We start from the raw sequence: 14405 nt of genomic DNA, 5'->3' as shown, positions 1-14405 counted from the left end.
CTGAAAAATTTCTTGTAAATTACTCAAAAATGTAAGTCTTTGGAAGTTATAGTAGCAGATCCATGATGGGGCTGTTTATTTTGCGTTATTTTCAGGAAAACCCCGACTTATATCAATGATAACCCCAAATCGGATCTGTTACATGACTTTCCACATCCAAGCTAATTAGAAAGTTACAATAGATGTTGCTCAACTGAGTTCAAACTGTTCTGGATAAGAAAAATTAGAATGTATCCTGCATTTAGCATCAGTATTAGAATCATGAGAGATCCAACCATTTAATCTGCATTCGGAAACTCCGTCTTGAAACTGATTGTTGTTGTAGAAGGTGTTGAAGAAAATCAGCAAAATAATTCAGTCTAAGTAGAAAATTTCAACATTAGATGGAAACTGTAAGTAGATAGGTTTCGAGAGCCTTCATGAAAGTTGATGCTGATTTTGCTGTTTGCAATGGCATGTCTATCTCCTCTCTCTCAGTGTCGTATGTGATCGTAATGTCGACTAGAGTCTGCTTTTTGACCCCAATTTCAGTTGATAATTTAAAAGTAGTCGCGTAATAAGTGAAACCATGGTTCAGGTGACCACCTTGTATCACTTCTAGACCAAATCTGTACTCATTCTCATCAAGTTCCACAATCTTTTCCTTTTGGAATGCAGCATTTGTCACCTCTGTTTTACAATAGACAAGAATTAGTCCCTGGTTTAACAAGTATTTTCGGTTGTTTTTACGTTAGTCTATGAAATTGAAAGCAAGAAAACTTAACCTGAGCCAAAATGGATGAGCATGAGGGTACCAAGTCCACCGTTCCCTTCCAGCAACTGTACTTCACTAAATTTGGGATTACTTTAGGCAAGATAAGCCATAAATCCTTGGCCAAAGCTTCCCACAGAATTCCTATATCAACTTCAACCCAAGTTTGAGCCGTAGTTTCTTTTCTCATGATTCTCTCCACTTTTTAGAGTAGAAAAGTTTTGTTCATTCACCATGTATAGGATCATCATTTTATAAAAAGTACAATAAAGAATCTTAAAAGAATTCATTAAAGGCTTAAAGCATCTTATAAGATCTTATTCATAACTGCATCAAGATACCTTTTCTTGGTGTTTTCCGACACTACAAAGCGTAGACTCGAGTGATATTTGGCATCTGGTATAAGAATTTTTGTTTTAGGACCACTTTTCTTGGTGTAGCATTTCAGCTGCAATATCATTCCAGACACGTATGTCCAAATAATAATAAAAAGATGAATAATTTGTCAAGATGGTAATGGCGCCACAGCACCCTGTACAGTGTTCTTCATTGAGCTGGAACCAGAGGAATTAGAATCTCAGACGCAGCAAGCCTAGAAAGTGATCAAAAGTTAAATTTATCCAAGTTTTTTCTTAAAAAATTGAATATATGAGCAGTAAGCTGTTTACTTCATTTTTTCTTGTATCATTTTGTGAACAAAACAACATATAACTAAAACATTACATATCTAGGAAATGGAGAAAGATCACACGACAAACATTTAACCTGTCTTAGCTCACATCATGACTAAAACAATCCACAGCTGTTGAGTTTCATTTCTCCACCTCAATCAATGGACTTATATTACAAACCGAAACATAATTATCGGTAGAAAACAATTCGAGATTAAAATGGCCGAATGAGAAATATTTTTCTCAAGAGTCATTCTTCAGCAAATGCCTGCTGAATATATTTGTTTGAATTTTTATCAACTTTTGGGTTACCTGTGAGAGTTTGTTTCTTTCCTATCTCCCACGTGGGTTGACCAACTGTGAAAACACTGCACTGGTGGCGACATCTTCAGCATCATCATCTGTTCCTGAAGTCACCCCATCAATCATGCTTACACTGTTGTCGAATGGTGCAATGGGTTGTAATTGAATTCCTAAGATATGGTTTGTGCTGTTATCGTCTGGTTCTGAGAGTGCAGATGAGGTTTCCTCAAGCTGTAGAGCGTATTCAAGATTCCATAAAACGTCTCCCATTGTCGGCCGATCCACACCGTATTCCGCCAAACAATTCTCGGCTGTTTCTCCAAATTTCTTGAGAGATGCCGGATTTACTTTCCCTGTCAATTTGGGATCCATAATCTGATCCAACATTCCTTTCTTCTGCCAAAGCATTGCCCATTCAGCAATATTAACCTGCTCCCTTGGAAGAACGGGATTCAATGCCGGTCTCGTACACAGAACTTCCATCAAAACAACTCCAAATGAGTAAACATCTGATTTCTCTGTCAACTGTTGTCTCCTGAAGTACTCAGGGTCAAGGTAACCAAAACTACCCTTAACTGCTGTGCTGACATGGGTTTGATCCAGAGCTGGACCAGTCTTTGATAGACCAAAATCTGCAACTTTTGCTACTAAATTCTCGTCCAGGAGAATGTTGGTAGTTTTCACATCTCGATGAATGATGCTCTGAGTTGCTCCAGTGTGAAGATAATGAAGTCCTCTTGCAGCTCCGATACAAACCTCAAGCCTCTGCTTCCATGAAAGAGATGGAAGATCAGTCCCATAAAGATGGCTTCTGAGTGGCCCATTTGCCATGTACTCATACACAAGGATCATTTCCGACCGCTCATCACAGTAGCCAATAAGAGAGACAAGATGTCTATGGCGGAGTTTAGATAACATCTCGATCTCAGTTCGAAACTCAGCTATACCTTGCTCAGATCGTGGGTTACCTCTTTTTACTGCAACGTACGAACCATCTTCTAGTGTACCCTTGTAAACCCTGCCGAATCCTCCAACCCCCAGAAGCAAATTTTCATCGAACTTATTTGTTGCTTCAATAATTTCCTGAAACATGAAGAAACGACCGAGATTTGACGAGGCCAAAGAAATGCAGCTAGCAGTTCCACTCTTATGAGATACCGTGGAGCCTTTAGTCATGGTTTGTGAATTGCCATACAGGGGCAGTGTTAACCATGGATGACCCTGGTGAGGAGTTTTTGATCTGCGAGATACTATGCAACAATAACATAAAACAATCATTGCCAAAGCACCAAAAATTCCCACAACTGACCCAACTATGATCCACATCTTCTTCTTTTGTGAAGATTTAGGAAGAAGGTGCCCAACCGGATAAAACCCATGCAAACTACCAGCATCATTGCTTATCTTCATCATCTCCAGGCCATTTATAATTGCATTAGAGACTTCGGCCACAGTATCTGGACCAACACTAACTGTTAAAGTATCTGCATCATCCGAGGAGTTAGAGACGAAATCCTTGTAGTACGGTATATCGATTCCACCAGTTATTGATGACAAATCCAAACTCCCAAAAGCAATATCAGTGTTGACAAAAAGATTGAACACAAGGCTATTCATAGACTGACTCACAATATCGCAGAAATGTAACCGCACAAAATATGTAAAGCTTGGATCCACAGGGAAAACCCATGTCATATTGAAGTCCAAATTAGAAACATTCGCATCACCCATGGTTTCAGCAGTTGCATAAACCCAATTTGGTGCAGTTTCTGGTGTGAGAGTCGCAGGATATTTAATGGTTGCAGGACTAACCGAAAAGTTCACAGCAGAGCTATTCACATGGAGGTACTTTTCATCATTCTCCCAAGTTCTACCGAGGGTGTCATTCTGAGGGGTGACAAGAGGACCTCCCATGTTTAACCTATATACGGTTTCAAAAGCAAGACTTGAGAGACCATTAAATGGGCGTGAAGGGGCTACAGCCAATGCTTGATCAGGAATCAACTTGTCTGGGACGGAAACGACTTCGATTCCGCTCACGAAAGCAACCGAGTTATTAGACGGAATAAAGGTAATTGTCAAAGAATCAGATGTTACATTGACTGAATACTCCTTAAATAGAACAGAACCATTGTAGTTCTTGAAGCTAAAGCTGTTCAAAAGCACATAATCATCCGTGACTACTGTAATTGCTGAGGATTGAAGATCATGGCTAGAATCGGCACGAGGATTGAAATAGAGACGGATCCAATGCCGTCCCTTCTGCTGGATTTTAAAGCTGTACGAAGACGGACCGTAGAAAAGCCGAACAGATTGGTATATTGGAGATGGAACACTAGATTTAGAAGTAGAAGTAATTGAATTACCTTGAGTTTTTAACACAAATGATGACTGTTTCGAGTCGGGAACAAAAATCCTACCTTGAACAGATATATTTTGTGAAGACCCACATGCAATCAAGTAGTTATCAACAGGATCAAATTCAGCTTTTGAGCAATGAAGCAAAAACACAACAAACACCACTGACACCCATACTGGTTTCACCTCCATCATCCTCAAAATCCAGAACCCAAATTTCCAGAAAAAAAAACCCAGATCTCCAATAACTAGTACAATCAAAGTCTTCTAGAATCCAAACCCAGTTAAAATCAATAATCTTAATTTCTACGTACCATTTTTATTATCTGAAGTATACATAATGGAACAGATATAAAATGAGTTCACTTCACTACTAAAGTTCAAAGAGAAGCAAACTAACTAAATGTAGAAAAAAAACTTACACTTTCCTTTTGTATATGATAACAAAATGAGGTAAAGATAACTATTTTGGAGGGGTGAACGAACTGACCTCTGTAATGATGATTTAAGCTGGAAAATAAAGAAAACCCCAGTCCAGATTCAAATGCTGGGTGTGAGAAACGTCAGTTGTAGCTTCTTTTCTGGCAACTCAAATAGCTATCTCCAGCCTGTTTAGATTAGGCTGTCTTCCAAAGTGACAAGACCCCACCATGAAGAAAAAGAAAAGAAAGTGCAAACCCAAAGAAACTCCAGAATACTTATAAAAAGTGCTTTTGTAATCTTCAAACAGCTAAGATAACAGAAAACGCCATGAAAGCTCTGTAACTGAGCTCTTTTCACTTGTTTTTTTAGTAGAATATTAGAAGATTGGATTGATATAATGAAGCCAGTGGTGGGTCCAAATGCTGTTCGCCTAGGCCCACAACAACGACGACGCGTTTTTCTTGTAACGACATTAAATGACGGTGGGGGTCAAACGGTGGGTAGATACCGTTTCTTAACTGTTTGTTTTGGACGTCCTGTTTTTTGGGGATAACATCATCAGTGTCACTTCTTAAACTGGATTTTCTTGGACTAAATTAGCGATCGAATCCTCAGAAAGTTTGATTACTTTTTGGTTTTGGTTAATGGAATCCAATGGAGAAAAAATAAACATTTGTTTGGGGATTTACGTGGAAAAGATAAAGGAAAATACTAATTAAATTTTAAATTAAGATGTAATTAATATTCTTAACCACTTTCTATCTACGGCACGGTCTTCTGAATCTGCCCCATTTAGGCGACAAATATATCCTTACATCAGCAGTATCAGTATTTGTGAACGGGATGCATTATCGATCAAATTCACAACATGTGGACTATCACTTAAAATAGCACTCAACAAATGAGGTAGATAATTAATCATCGAGTTTGGTCAGATTTAAGAAGGCACATATTTTAGAAACGGTGCACATGCAAGTGGTCGTGATGTTTTTGTGATCTTTTCTGGTAATATACAGCAAATGTACACAACTAATATAGCCCCGCTTGTAATTATGTTACATTGAGTTATTGTCTCTTAAGGTAGTTGAAGGATTTGAGAGTTCAGACTGTGAACACATAAATCACGCAGGCATCAATATGTTCACAAACAATGTTCGCACTCTAGGTACAGACTCACACGGATAATACAATTGTATTGATTTTTTGGCTTAAAACCTTCGGGTTTATCATAGCCTCATCCAATAACATCGCGAGGGGCGTTTACGCAGGGGAAGATAAAGAAAACGAAGTATAAAAATAAAACTCATGGAGCGTTAGGCGAATATAAAGTGCTGAAATGTAAATAAGACTGCGATTTACGTGGTTCAGCACTAAGGCCTACATCCACGGGGTTGTTGTTTCACTATGTACTTGATGGTTACAAAGATAGTCGAGTGACTTTGGAGTTTACATAGGTCTGTATATTGTAAAGGACAAACTTACACTCACAATCTTTCTCTCTCCTTCTCTCCCTGATTTTTTCCGATCCCCTCACTCTTGGTGGAGAGGGGGTATTTATAGGGTTAGAGTGTGGGACCCATTTCTGAGGGCTGTTGGAACCTTATCTTCTTGTGCTTTGTGTCCATCACGCGGAGGTCTTCGTTCATTGCTTGATCACGCAGAGTCATCCTCGTTCGTTCCACGGGCTGATCGACACGTACACTGCTCAGAGTGTTTAATGCGGGTAGTTGAGGCGCTGCTCGTGTCAGACAAGTGTCTTCTGCCCCTGTTACGTCCATGTCAGTTCACCTTCTCTCCACCGTTGATCTTGGCTTCTTTTGGGGATGAGATAAAGTAACTCGTCGGGAGTTATTTGGTGCTCCACAGTACATCGTGTTTTCGGTACATCTTAACTTCTGCCCTTAGATTTGTTCGGGCAAGGATCCGACGTCGACGGGATGGGCTTCTTGGCTATGGGTGTGTGTCATCATGTTTTAATGACTTTGTCCGCATGCTCTCCACGTATCTTCCTATATACACGTGTTTGATGATGAAATATGTACACACAATTTTCCCCTTTTCTTCGGGATTGAGTGTTTAGTGGGAGCATTGAAGAAAACAGTCGTTACATATTCTTCCTCTCTCCTAATAACTTCTCCTAGATACTTGGACATGTTTCTTATTCGTGTATTAACTGCTCATTTAATGGGCACGTTTCCCATTCCTCCATTAACTTCTCTTTCTTTCGAGTATATTAAGGAGGGGAGAAAAATTAATTTCATTCTCCTTGAAAATTAATTTCATTCTCTTTGTCAGTCTTCATTCTTTGTTCTTCAACCATTAAATTCTCTGTCTTAGCATTTATCACGCTCGTTTCTTCTTTGTTTCTGATTTGCTGTCTTCTTTCGGGATTTCGTTTGTGGTGGTAAGATTTCTTTTCTTTGTTTCTGTTGTTTTAAGTAGTGTTGATTGTAAATTTTCTGTTGTTGATCGTATCGGAGCCTCCCACTTCTGCTGCTGTCGTCCCTTGTTTGTGATGAAGAACATATTTTGATGCATGTATGCTAGTTTGCCCCTGTTCTTCGTCTCAAGTCAAGGAGGCCATTGTTTTACTTGTATTGATTGGACTTTTAAGTTTAGGGTTTTAGGGGATTCAAGCATGTATGCTAGTTTTAGGGTTTCTGTGCTATGTTGAGATGGACTGGTAATTTTTTTTTTTTTTTGATCTTTGGTGATGCCCTCGTGTTTGCTTCTAACTTGTTTTGTTGTACCTCTTCGCAGCCATGTCTGACCGTCCGCGGCTTCCTTATCAAACTCCGGCTTCCAGTCTACCGAGATCCCCTCCGCGCAGAGAGTCTGATACATATCCGCCTGGGGGAGATCTCGCTAGATCGTCTCAAATGGATCCCCGTGGTATTAAAGTTTCTTCTTCTGGGACGAAGGCCTCTCCTCCTAGGAAAGGGGATCCCTCGAAAAATCCTTCCGGGTCTCGATACGCTGCCGATCGTGCGGTTTCTCGTCCTCGTGATGACTCTAGGTGTACGCAGACACCTCCTCGTGGTGGCGCCTTCGATGTTCCTCCTCTTCGTTCTGTAGTGCCTGTGCAGCACCCTCTGCCGCCGCCTCCAGTACTTTCTTTCAAAGGGAAGAACTCCAAAGGTGGTGTCCCGGGCTGAATCGTTTAAGAATCCTTCTTTGAAAAGAAGAGCTTCCGAGGCTTTTGTTGGTTCGTCCGATCCCGCGGAAGAGGATGGAGCTCCCCGGTGATACGCAGCGTTTCGGTCAGCAAGAAGAAAGTCACGTTCAAGCACATTGACCTTGAAGTTTTCAAGGAAAAGCATGAGCTTCAAGCCTTCGAGGTTCGTTTCTATGCCCCTGAGGATGATATTACTTACGAGCTCATCTCGAAGTATCAGTTTGATGAGTTTCACCTGTTGACTACGGTTGGAGCCTTCGAGGCGGGTCTTATGCTGCCGTTGTACAAGTCTGGTGATTCCTTTTATTACGATGTGCTGGCTGGTCGTGAAGGTTCTTCCACCAATACTCACAGTCGTTCCGTGTCGCAATTATCGGGGAATTATCTCCGTGCACTGAGGGAATGTTATCTGCGGAGTAAGGGGGAGACGACGATGACGTGTTACGTTCCAAATCCCGCTGAGAGGGAATGGTATACTCCTGAAAACTTCAACAACTCCTTTGGTGATTATGTCAATAGTAGGAACCGTAAACCGTGGAGTGTTAGCCTTCGGAACCTCGCTGCTCCTCGGGGCGAAATTCGTCTGTTAAGTGAGGTGAGCGATGCCAAACTGAAGTATGTTCCAGGCACCGAGGGGTCTAGTCAGCGGAAACTTTTTCCCGCGCTGAAAGGATCAAGCGTGACCATGATTATGAGTGGCACGCCACTGTTATTGAAATTGTTGGTCCTTGGGCGTAGTTGGATTCCCGGTCCGCGCGGTTGGCGTCCTTCTGAGAGTAGCAGGCCACGTGAATCTCCTCCTGCTCGTTATGGAGATTTCTGTCCCTGGCGTTTAAATTTCGAAGGCATGAACTTTCCTTATGCCCTCGACGTCGTTGAAGGAGACGAGGAGGAAGGTTCTGGTGCTATACTTCCACCGAAGAGTGCCACTACTGCCAAGGTATGGTTTTGCAGATTCTGGCCGCGCCCCTCCTTTTTTGAAAATCAAACTGTGTAAAAATAACTTTTTGTGGAACGTGTGTTGGTTTGCAGGTGTCGAAGAAGAAAAAGATTGGGCCGAAGCAGTCTTCTACCATTGTGACGGGTGAGGCTGAGGTTCATGAAGAAGTTACCAGTCCGGTGAACGAAGAGTTTGCCGAGGATGAGGAAATGTCTGATGGGGAAGAACGCACTGATACTTCCCCACCTAATGTCGAGGAAGAGATTGGTGCGGGTTGTGATGGTGTTGTAGTGAGAAATAATACCGCGGTGGTTGACGGCAGTGTTATCGCTGATATGTCTGCTCCTGCTGGTGAGGCTGCGGAAACTCTCCCCACCACTTCTCAAGAGTTCTCCTTTGACAGGATTTATTCCGCAGGGGAACTCTTTGACGATGCTCTCGATTTTCCTGAAGATTTTTCTTTGCTTTCCCCCAATGATGATTGGGATGTGCTCGGGGGTTCTGGTAAGGAAAGCTGCTGTTCAGAATGAGGGCGCGGATGATCGCAATGCGCATGTTGATGCCGAAACTTGTGCCGATGGGGCAATATCAGCAAAGGGGAAGTCTGTGGTTGACTCGCCTCCGAGGATTTCCCTCATTCGCTGACGTTTGAGGGTGAGGATGCCATAATGGATTGGCTCAAGAAAAAGGGTCTGCTGTTTGTCCCCCATCCTGCCCCGGTGGTTGCTGGTGAGAAGGATTCCGATGCTTATACCCGTCGGATGATGGAACTTTCGAGGCGCGCGTATCTGAGATGGGGGAAAAGCTTGAGTGTTCCCGAAGCTACCCTCGTATCGGAGCCTCCCACTTCTGTTGCGGACATGATGGCCATAGCCGATGGGTACCAATATGGTTATCCCCAGCAGCGTGTCTTGGAGGTAAGTCTTCGTACATATCTCTTCGTGACAATTGAATCCCTCGGTGTAATAATGTTTGCCGTTTGATGTGTAGATGATGAGGAGTGAGCATTGTAACCATGTGCTGTATCAATTCTTTAGAGCGAAATCTTTGAAGCTGGAGGCTAAGCTTCGTCACAGAGAAAAGGAATTATCTGCGGCTGAGGTGGAAATAGAAGAACTGAAGAAAAGCCTTGAAGAAAAAAAGGCTGGGTGAAGCGGAGGCTGGTCTTCGTTCAGAGCTTGCTGCCGTTCGCGCTGAGTTAGAGCAAACTCGCGGCCAAGTTTCAGCTTTCACAGGTTTGGTTCTTTTTCCTCTTTTACCCCCGCAGTTTGTCGTAATTCCTCCATACTACTTAGTTGTTCTGTCTGAGTCTCCCCACCCTATCTCCAGTGGGTGGCGTCCCCGAGCTGATATGGCTTCGAAACGAAAGGGCACGGCAAAAATCTCGTATCAAAGAGCTGGTCGAGAAAATTAAGAGCGAAGCCAAAAAGTGGGACGCTCGGCTGAGGGATGGCGCGCAAGGCATGTTCAAATGGTTGATATGCAGAATCTGTATAATCATGACCGTACTTTGTTCAATGGTACGCTGCTGTGGACACGTGAGAATCTGCGGGAATCCCGTGAGCGCTTCATTGTTGGAGTCTAGGATACATCTTCTGGAAGAGGAATTACGAAAGGCTCGCTCCCTTCCTTTTCCGGGAGTTAAGGAGAGCATGCTGTGTCTTACCAGAGAAAGGGACGATGCCAGAGCCGAAGTTGGGGCTCTAAGCAAAGCCCTTGCTGCGTCTCGCGCTGAAATAGCCCGCCAGGCTGAGTCTGAGAAAATCTCGAAGTATGTATGTACAGACTTAGCAAAGGGGTATCAGAGATAAACAACGAAGTCAACCACCTTCGTCACAGATTCGATGAAGCAGGTAGAATTAGATGCCAGTCAATTTACTCTCACCAACCTTCAACTAGATTATAAGAAATTATCCGAGGAATATGACCATCTTGATGAAGCGCGAGATGCGGTTGTTAATGAGTATGAAGAGGCTTCGGCTTGTGTCGAAGGTATAACCCTATTTCATCGAGTGTGATTGTGTCTTTTCTGTGCTAACTCCCTTGTGTTGTCTTTTTCAGAGCTCGAGGGACAACTCCGCGTTGCAAATGAAAAATTTGAAAAGGCTCAATCTTCCTTAGCGCAGCAGGAAGAACAGACTAATCATTTTAAGAGTTTGGCGGCATCCCGCGAGGAGGCCGTTGGTGCTGCTTCTAAAGAAGTGAATCGTCTATCTTCGTTGTTATCCCAAGCCCACCAGCGGATGACAGTTATTATGCATAAGGCTCGGTGTCAATTGGCTGAGGAGACAAACAAGATGCTGGAGAAGATTGAGCTTGGCCTTAAGACCGAGCATGGCCTCGTGAAGAGCTATCCGCGTCGTCCAGTACCTGCCTCCTTGCCTGGCTCCTCCGGACCCTCATCTGGCGGGAGCGTCCCTTCAACTCTTCGGAACAACCCTTCTGATGGGGCGGCATCATATAAGTAGAGACCGCAGCACCATTATCCTTCCGTTAGATTTTTCTAGTATTTTGTAAAAAGAATATTTTTGATGTGTATTCCTTGTATTGACCTTGCCGCTTTCTGTAACCAACCTTTATGAAATGGATCATTTTTTTTGATATACCTGCAATATCAGTTTGTTGTTTATTTTAAGCATTGTGAGGAAGGACACTAAAAAAAAAGAAGAGTTTTTTAAGTGTTTGGGTGCGATACCGAAGGGTCGGATGTCTACTTTTTAATTGCCTGATCTCTGCCATCATTTCATCACGAAGATCTTCCATCGCGCGGTGGTGCCCTACGCTATTCTGCTCGTGATAGCCTGACTCTCCGTCGTTATAATCCGGGTCGGATGCGCTACTTCCCTTAGCCGCGTTTCCATTAGCTGCTACGATGACTCTTCGGTATCAGTTTGGTTCTGGTGACTTTGAATTTGCTTCATCGAGTTGTTGGCTTGTCTTTGTGCTTAGGGAAATCCGGTCTTTTAAATCCTGGTTTTCTCTGGCCAGCAGAGCTACAGCATCTGCGTAAACCTTCTGGCTCTTCTTCAATTCTTCGAGCTCGGCCATCAATCGATGTGATTGGTTTGACCCCTGATTGGGAGTCCCAGCTCGTGCTACTACGGCCATAGTGTCGCCTTCTTCTATGGTTTGCACTAAAGGTGGGGGAGGTTCAGCTTCGATTGTTGGCATTTCCAAATCGGGCGGAGTGCCCATCTGCGGTGTTAGAGCCGCCGGCACAGTTTGATTCTGCTCGTTTGTTGATGGCATTCCGAAGGTTGGAGGGTGCACGGGTTGGTGTGTTCTGGATTCATCCACCCTTTCTTTTGGTTGGTGAAATTGATTCGCAGCAAAAGTTTTGCTGGCTTCCGCAGCCTTTGGGGCTGCCGCTGCCGTACTATACTTTGTTGCTGCTGCTCTGAGGGCCGCGGCCGCAACGGAGTTAGCGTTCATAGGCGAAGTGATTTCCGCAGTGTCCTGCTTCTGACTGGTCATTTTGGTTTTGTCTCCTTTCTGCTTGCTCCGGATGATGACCGGGGTTGTCCTTGGTGCTTCCTTTGACGAGGCTTTGGATTTTCCAGCTTCCTGCAGCTTTTCCATCGTGGGTCCTTTTGTCGCTTTCTTTCTGCACAAGGGAATTTCAAACAGCGAGAAACAGAAGTGTCCATGCGGATCAGGTTAGTTGGCGAAATTCCTTACTCCAAGACAGGGAAAAACTGCCCGAGGGCCACAGAGAATTTTTGAAAATTTCTCCTTGAAGGTACGCGGAAAACTGCCCGAGGGAAAAAGCGGGTTCATTGAAGGTACGCGGAAATGTGAAAGGATCCCCTTGAAAATGCACGTAGATCTTTTTGAAAATTTTCGAAAACCCATTGGAAAGACAGGTCCGTACGAGATCTAAAAAATGTAAATCCATGGATCTAAGCAATAAATCTTTTAACCAATTTAAATTGCTTCGACAGATACTGCCAGAGCTATCGAAGATAACGGGTGCGTTTTTGAATACATTAAAGTTAACAAAAGATAAATACTGTTAGAGCTAATAAAGTAGAGCAATCATATGCTAATTTAATATGAAATCACAGGATAAGATAAATCTTTTACCGGGACGAATTCCCTGTTTCTAGCGCCAAATTGTGAACACATAAATCACGCAGGCATCAATATGTTCACAAACAATGTTCGCACTCTAGGTACAGACTCACACGGATAATACAATTGTATTGATTCCTTGGCTCAAAACCTTCGGGTTTATCATAGCCTCATCCAATAACATCGCGAGGGGCGTTTACGCAGGGGAAGATAAAGAAAACGAAGTATAAAAATAAAACTCATGGAGCGTTAGGCGAATATAAAGTGCTGAAATGTAAATAAGACTGGGATTTACGTGGTTCAGCACTAAGGCCTACATCCACGGGGTTGTTGTTTCACTATGTACTTGATGGTTACAGAGATAGTCGAGTGACTTTGGAGTTTACATAGGTCTGTATATTGTAAAGGAAAAACTTACACTCACAATCTTTCTCTCTCCTTCTCTCCATGATTTTTTCCGATCCCCTCACTCTTGGTGGAGAGGGGGTATTTATAGGGTTAGAGTGTGTAACCCATTTCTGAGGGCCGTTGGAACCTTATCTTCTTGTGCTTTGTGTCCATCACGCGGAGGTCTTCGTTCATTGCTTGATCACGCAGAGTCATCCTCGTTCGTTCCACGCGTTGATCGACACGTACACTGCTCAGAGTGTTTAATGCGGGTAGTTGAGGCGCTGCTCGTGTCAGACAAGTGTCTTCTGCCCCTGTTACGTCCATGTCAGTTCACCTTCTCTCCACCGTTGATCTTGGCTTCTTTTGGGGATGAGATAAAGTAACTCTTCGGGAGTTATTTGGTGCTCCGCAGTACATCGTGTTTTCGGTACATCTTAACTTCTGCTCTTAGATTTGTTCGGGCAAGGATCCGACGTCGACGGGATGGGCTTCTTGGCTATGGGTGTGTGTCATCATGTTTTGATGACTTTTTCCGCATGCTCTCCACGTATCTTCCTATATACACGTGTTTGATGATGAAATATGTACACACAGACATTATAGAATGCGTGTAATCAATCAGACAATCACCATAGCTAAACTAACAGAGCGTTCAAGATAAAGGATCTCAATTTTGAGGCCGAATCTGTGCACCCCAAATAAACGGGTGTGCACATTTCAACTTTACTTATTTTTCTATGAAATCTAGAAAAAGCATTTCTTCTTTTTTGCTTTACTTAATATTCATCGTATTTTTGTGATAAAGTTTTGCTTCTGCACTGCGGAAGCATCCTTGAACTAGCAGCTAAACATCCATTGGATTGGCTAGATATGACATCAGTAAACTGGGGTTAAAAACTCTGGTTATCTTCCCCATTTTGATAATCGGCTCTAACTGATATCTAGCTAAAACGATATATCTTATGATGATATTGATCAACGTTTCTTGATTGATCATGTTCTCAAACCAGAAAATTGTAAGTAGTTTTCCTAATTAGTTTGATCGGTGTCATGAAAACAAATTAATAGGCACAAATATGTATATAGTAGAACTTGTGTGAATTTTAATTTCAATGAACGATCTGACTACAAAAATTGCAACTCTGTGGACATAGATACGGGGCTTTTCTTATGGTTGGTGTATTTTAGTACTGACTACCGCTCAAGCATTCATCTGTAATAGATGATTACTAACTCCAAACTGCAAATCTCTGTCGTAGTACCTGGATTCTTGGAGACATGCTTCTTATTGTCTGTTGTTTTTGACTTTCTATCAGCGAACAG

The 14405-nt window shown here is 42.7% G+C and overlaps 2 protein-coding genes across 2 annotated transcripts; both read right to left on the bottom strand.

The window, feature by feature from the left end:
- Window positions 1-379: 379 nt before the first annotated feature.
- Window positions 380-941, bottom strand: LOC113315688 (phytohormone-binding protein-like). The gene is made up of 2 exons (XM_026563948.1): window positions 795-941; window positions 380-697 (listed from the first exon to the last, which is right to left on the bottom strand). The coding sequence occupies exons 1-2, from the start codon at window positions 939-941 to the stop codon at window positions 380-382; spliced, it is 465 nt and encodes a 154-aa protein (XP_026419733.1).
- A 457-nt stretch (window positions 942-1398) lies between these two features.
- On the bottom strand, window positions 1399-4854 carry LOC113317953 (receptor-like protein kinase THESEUS 1). Its single transcript, XM_026566063.1, has one exon. It carries the CDS (start codon window positions 4276-4278, stop codon window positions 1756-1758), a length of 2523 nt encoding a protein of 840 aa, XP_026421848.1. The 5' UTR covers window positions 4279-4854; the 3' UTR covers window positions 1399-1755.
- Between the last annotated feature and the right edge of the window lie 9551 nt (window positions 4855-14405).

This window comes from Papaver somniferum, chromosome 10 (assembly GCF_003573695.1).
Source record: "Papaver somniferum cultivar HN1 chromosome 10, ASM357369v1, whole genome shotgun sequence".
NCBI lineage: Eukaryota > Viridiplantae > Streptophyta > Magnoliopsida > Ranunculales > Papaveraceae > Papaver > Papaver somniferum.
The sequence above is the reverse complement of the archived record's forward strand: the minus strand, read 5'-3'. Positions and strand labels throughout refer to the sequence as shown.

Coding starts and splice junctions, on each gene's coding strand:
- LOC113315688 (XM_026563948.1), bottom strand. CDS start 941: ATGAGAAAAGAAACTACGGCTCAAACTTGGGTTGAAGTTGATATAGGA. Junction 698..794: donor GGAAGGGAACGGTGGACTTG/GTACCCTCATGC, acceptor TTGTTAAACCAG/GGACTAATTCTTGTCTATTG.
- LOC113317953 (XM_026566063.1), bottom strand. CDS start 4,278: ATGATGGAGGTGAAACCAGTATGGGTGTCAGTGGTGTTTGTTGTGTTT.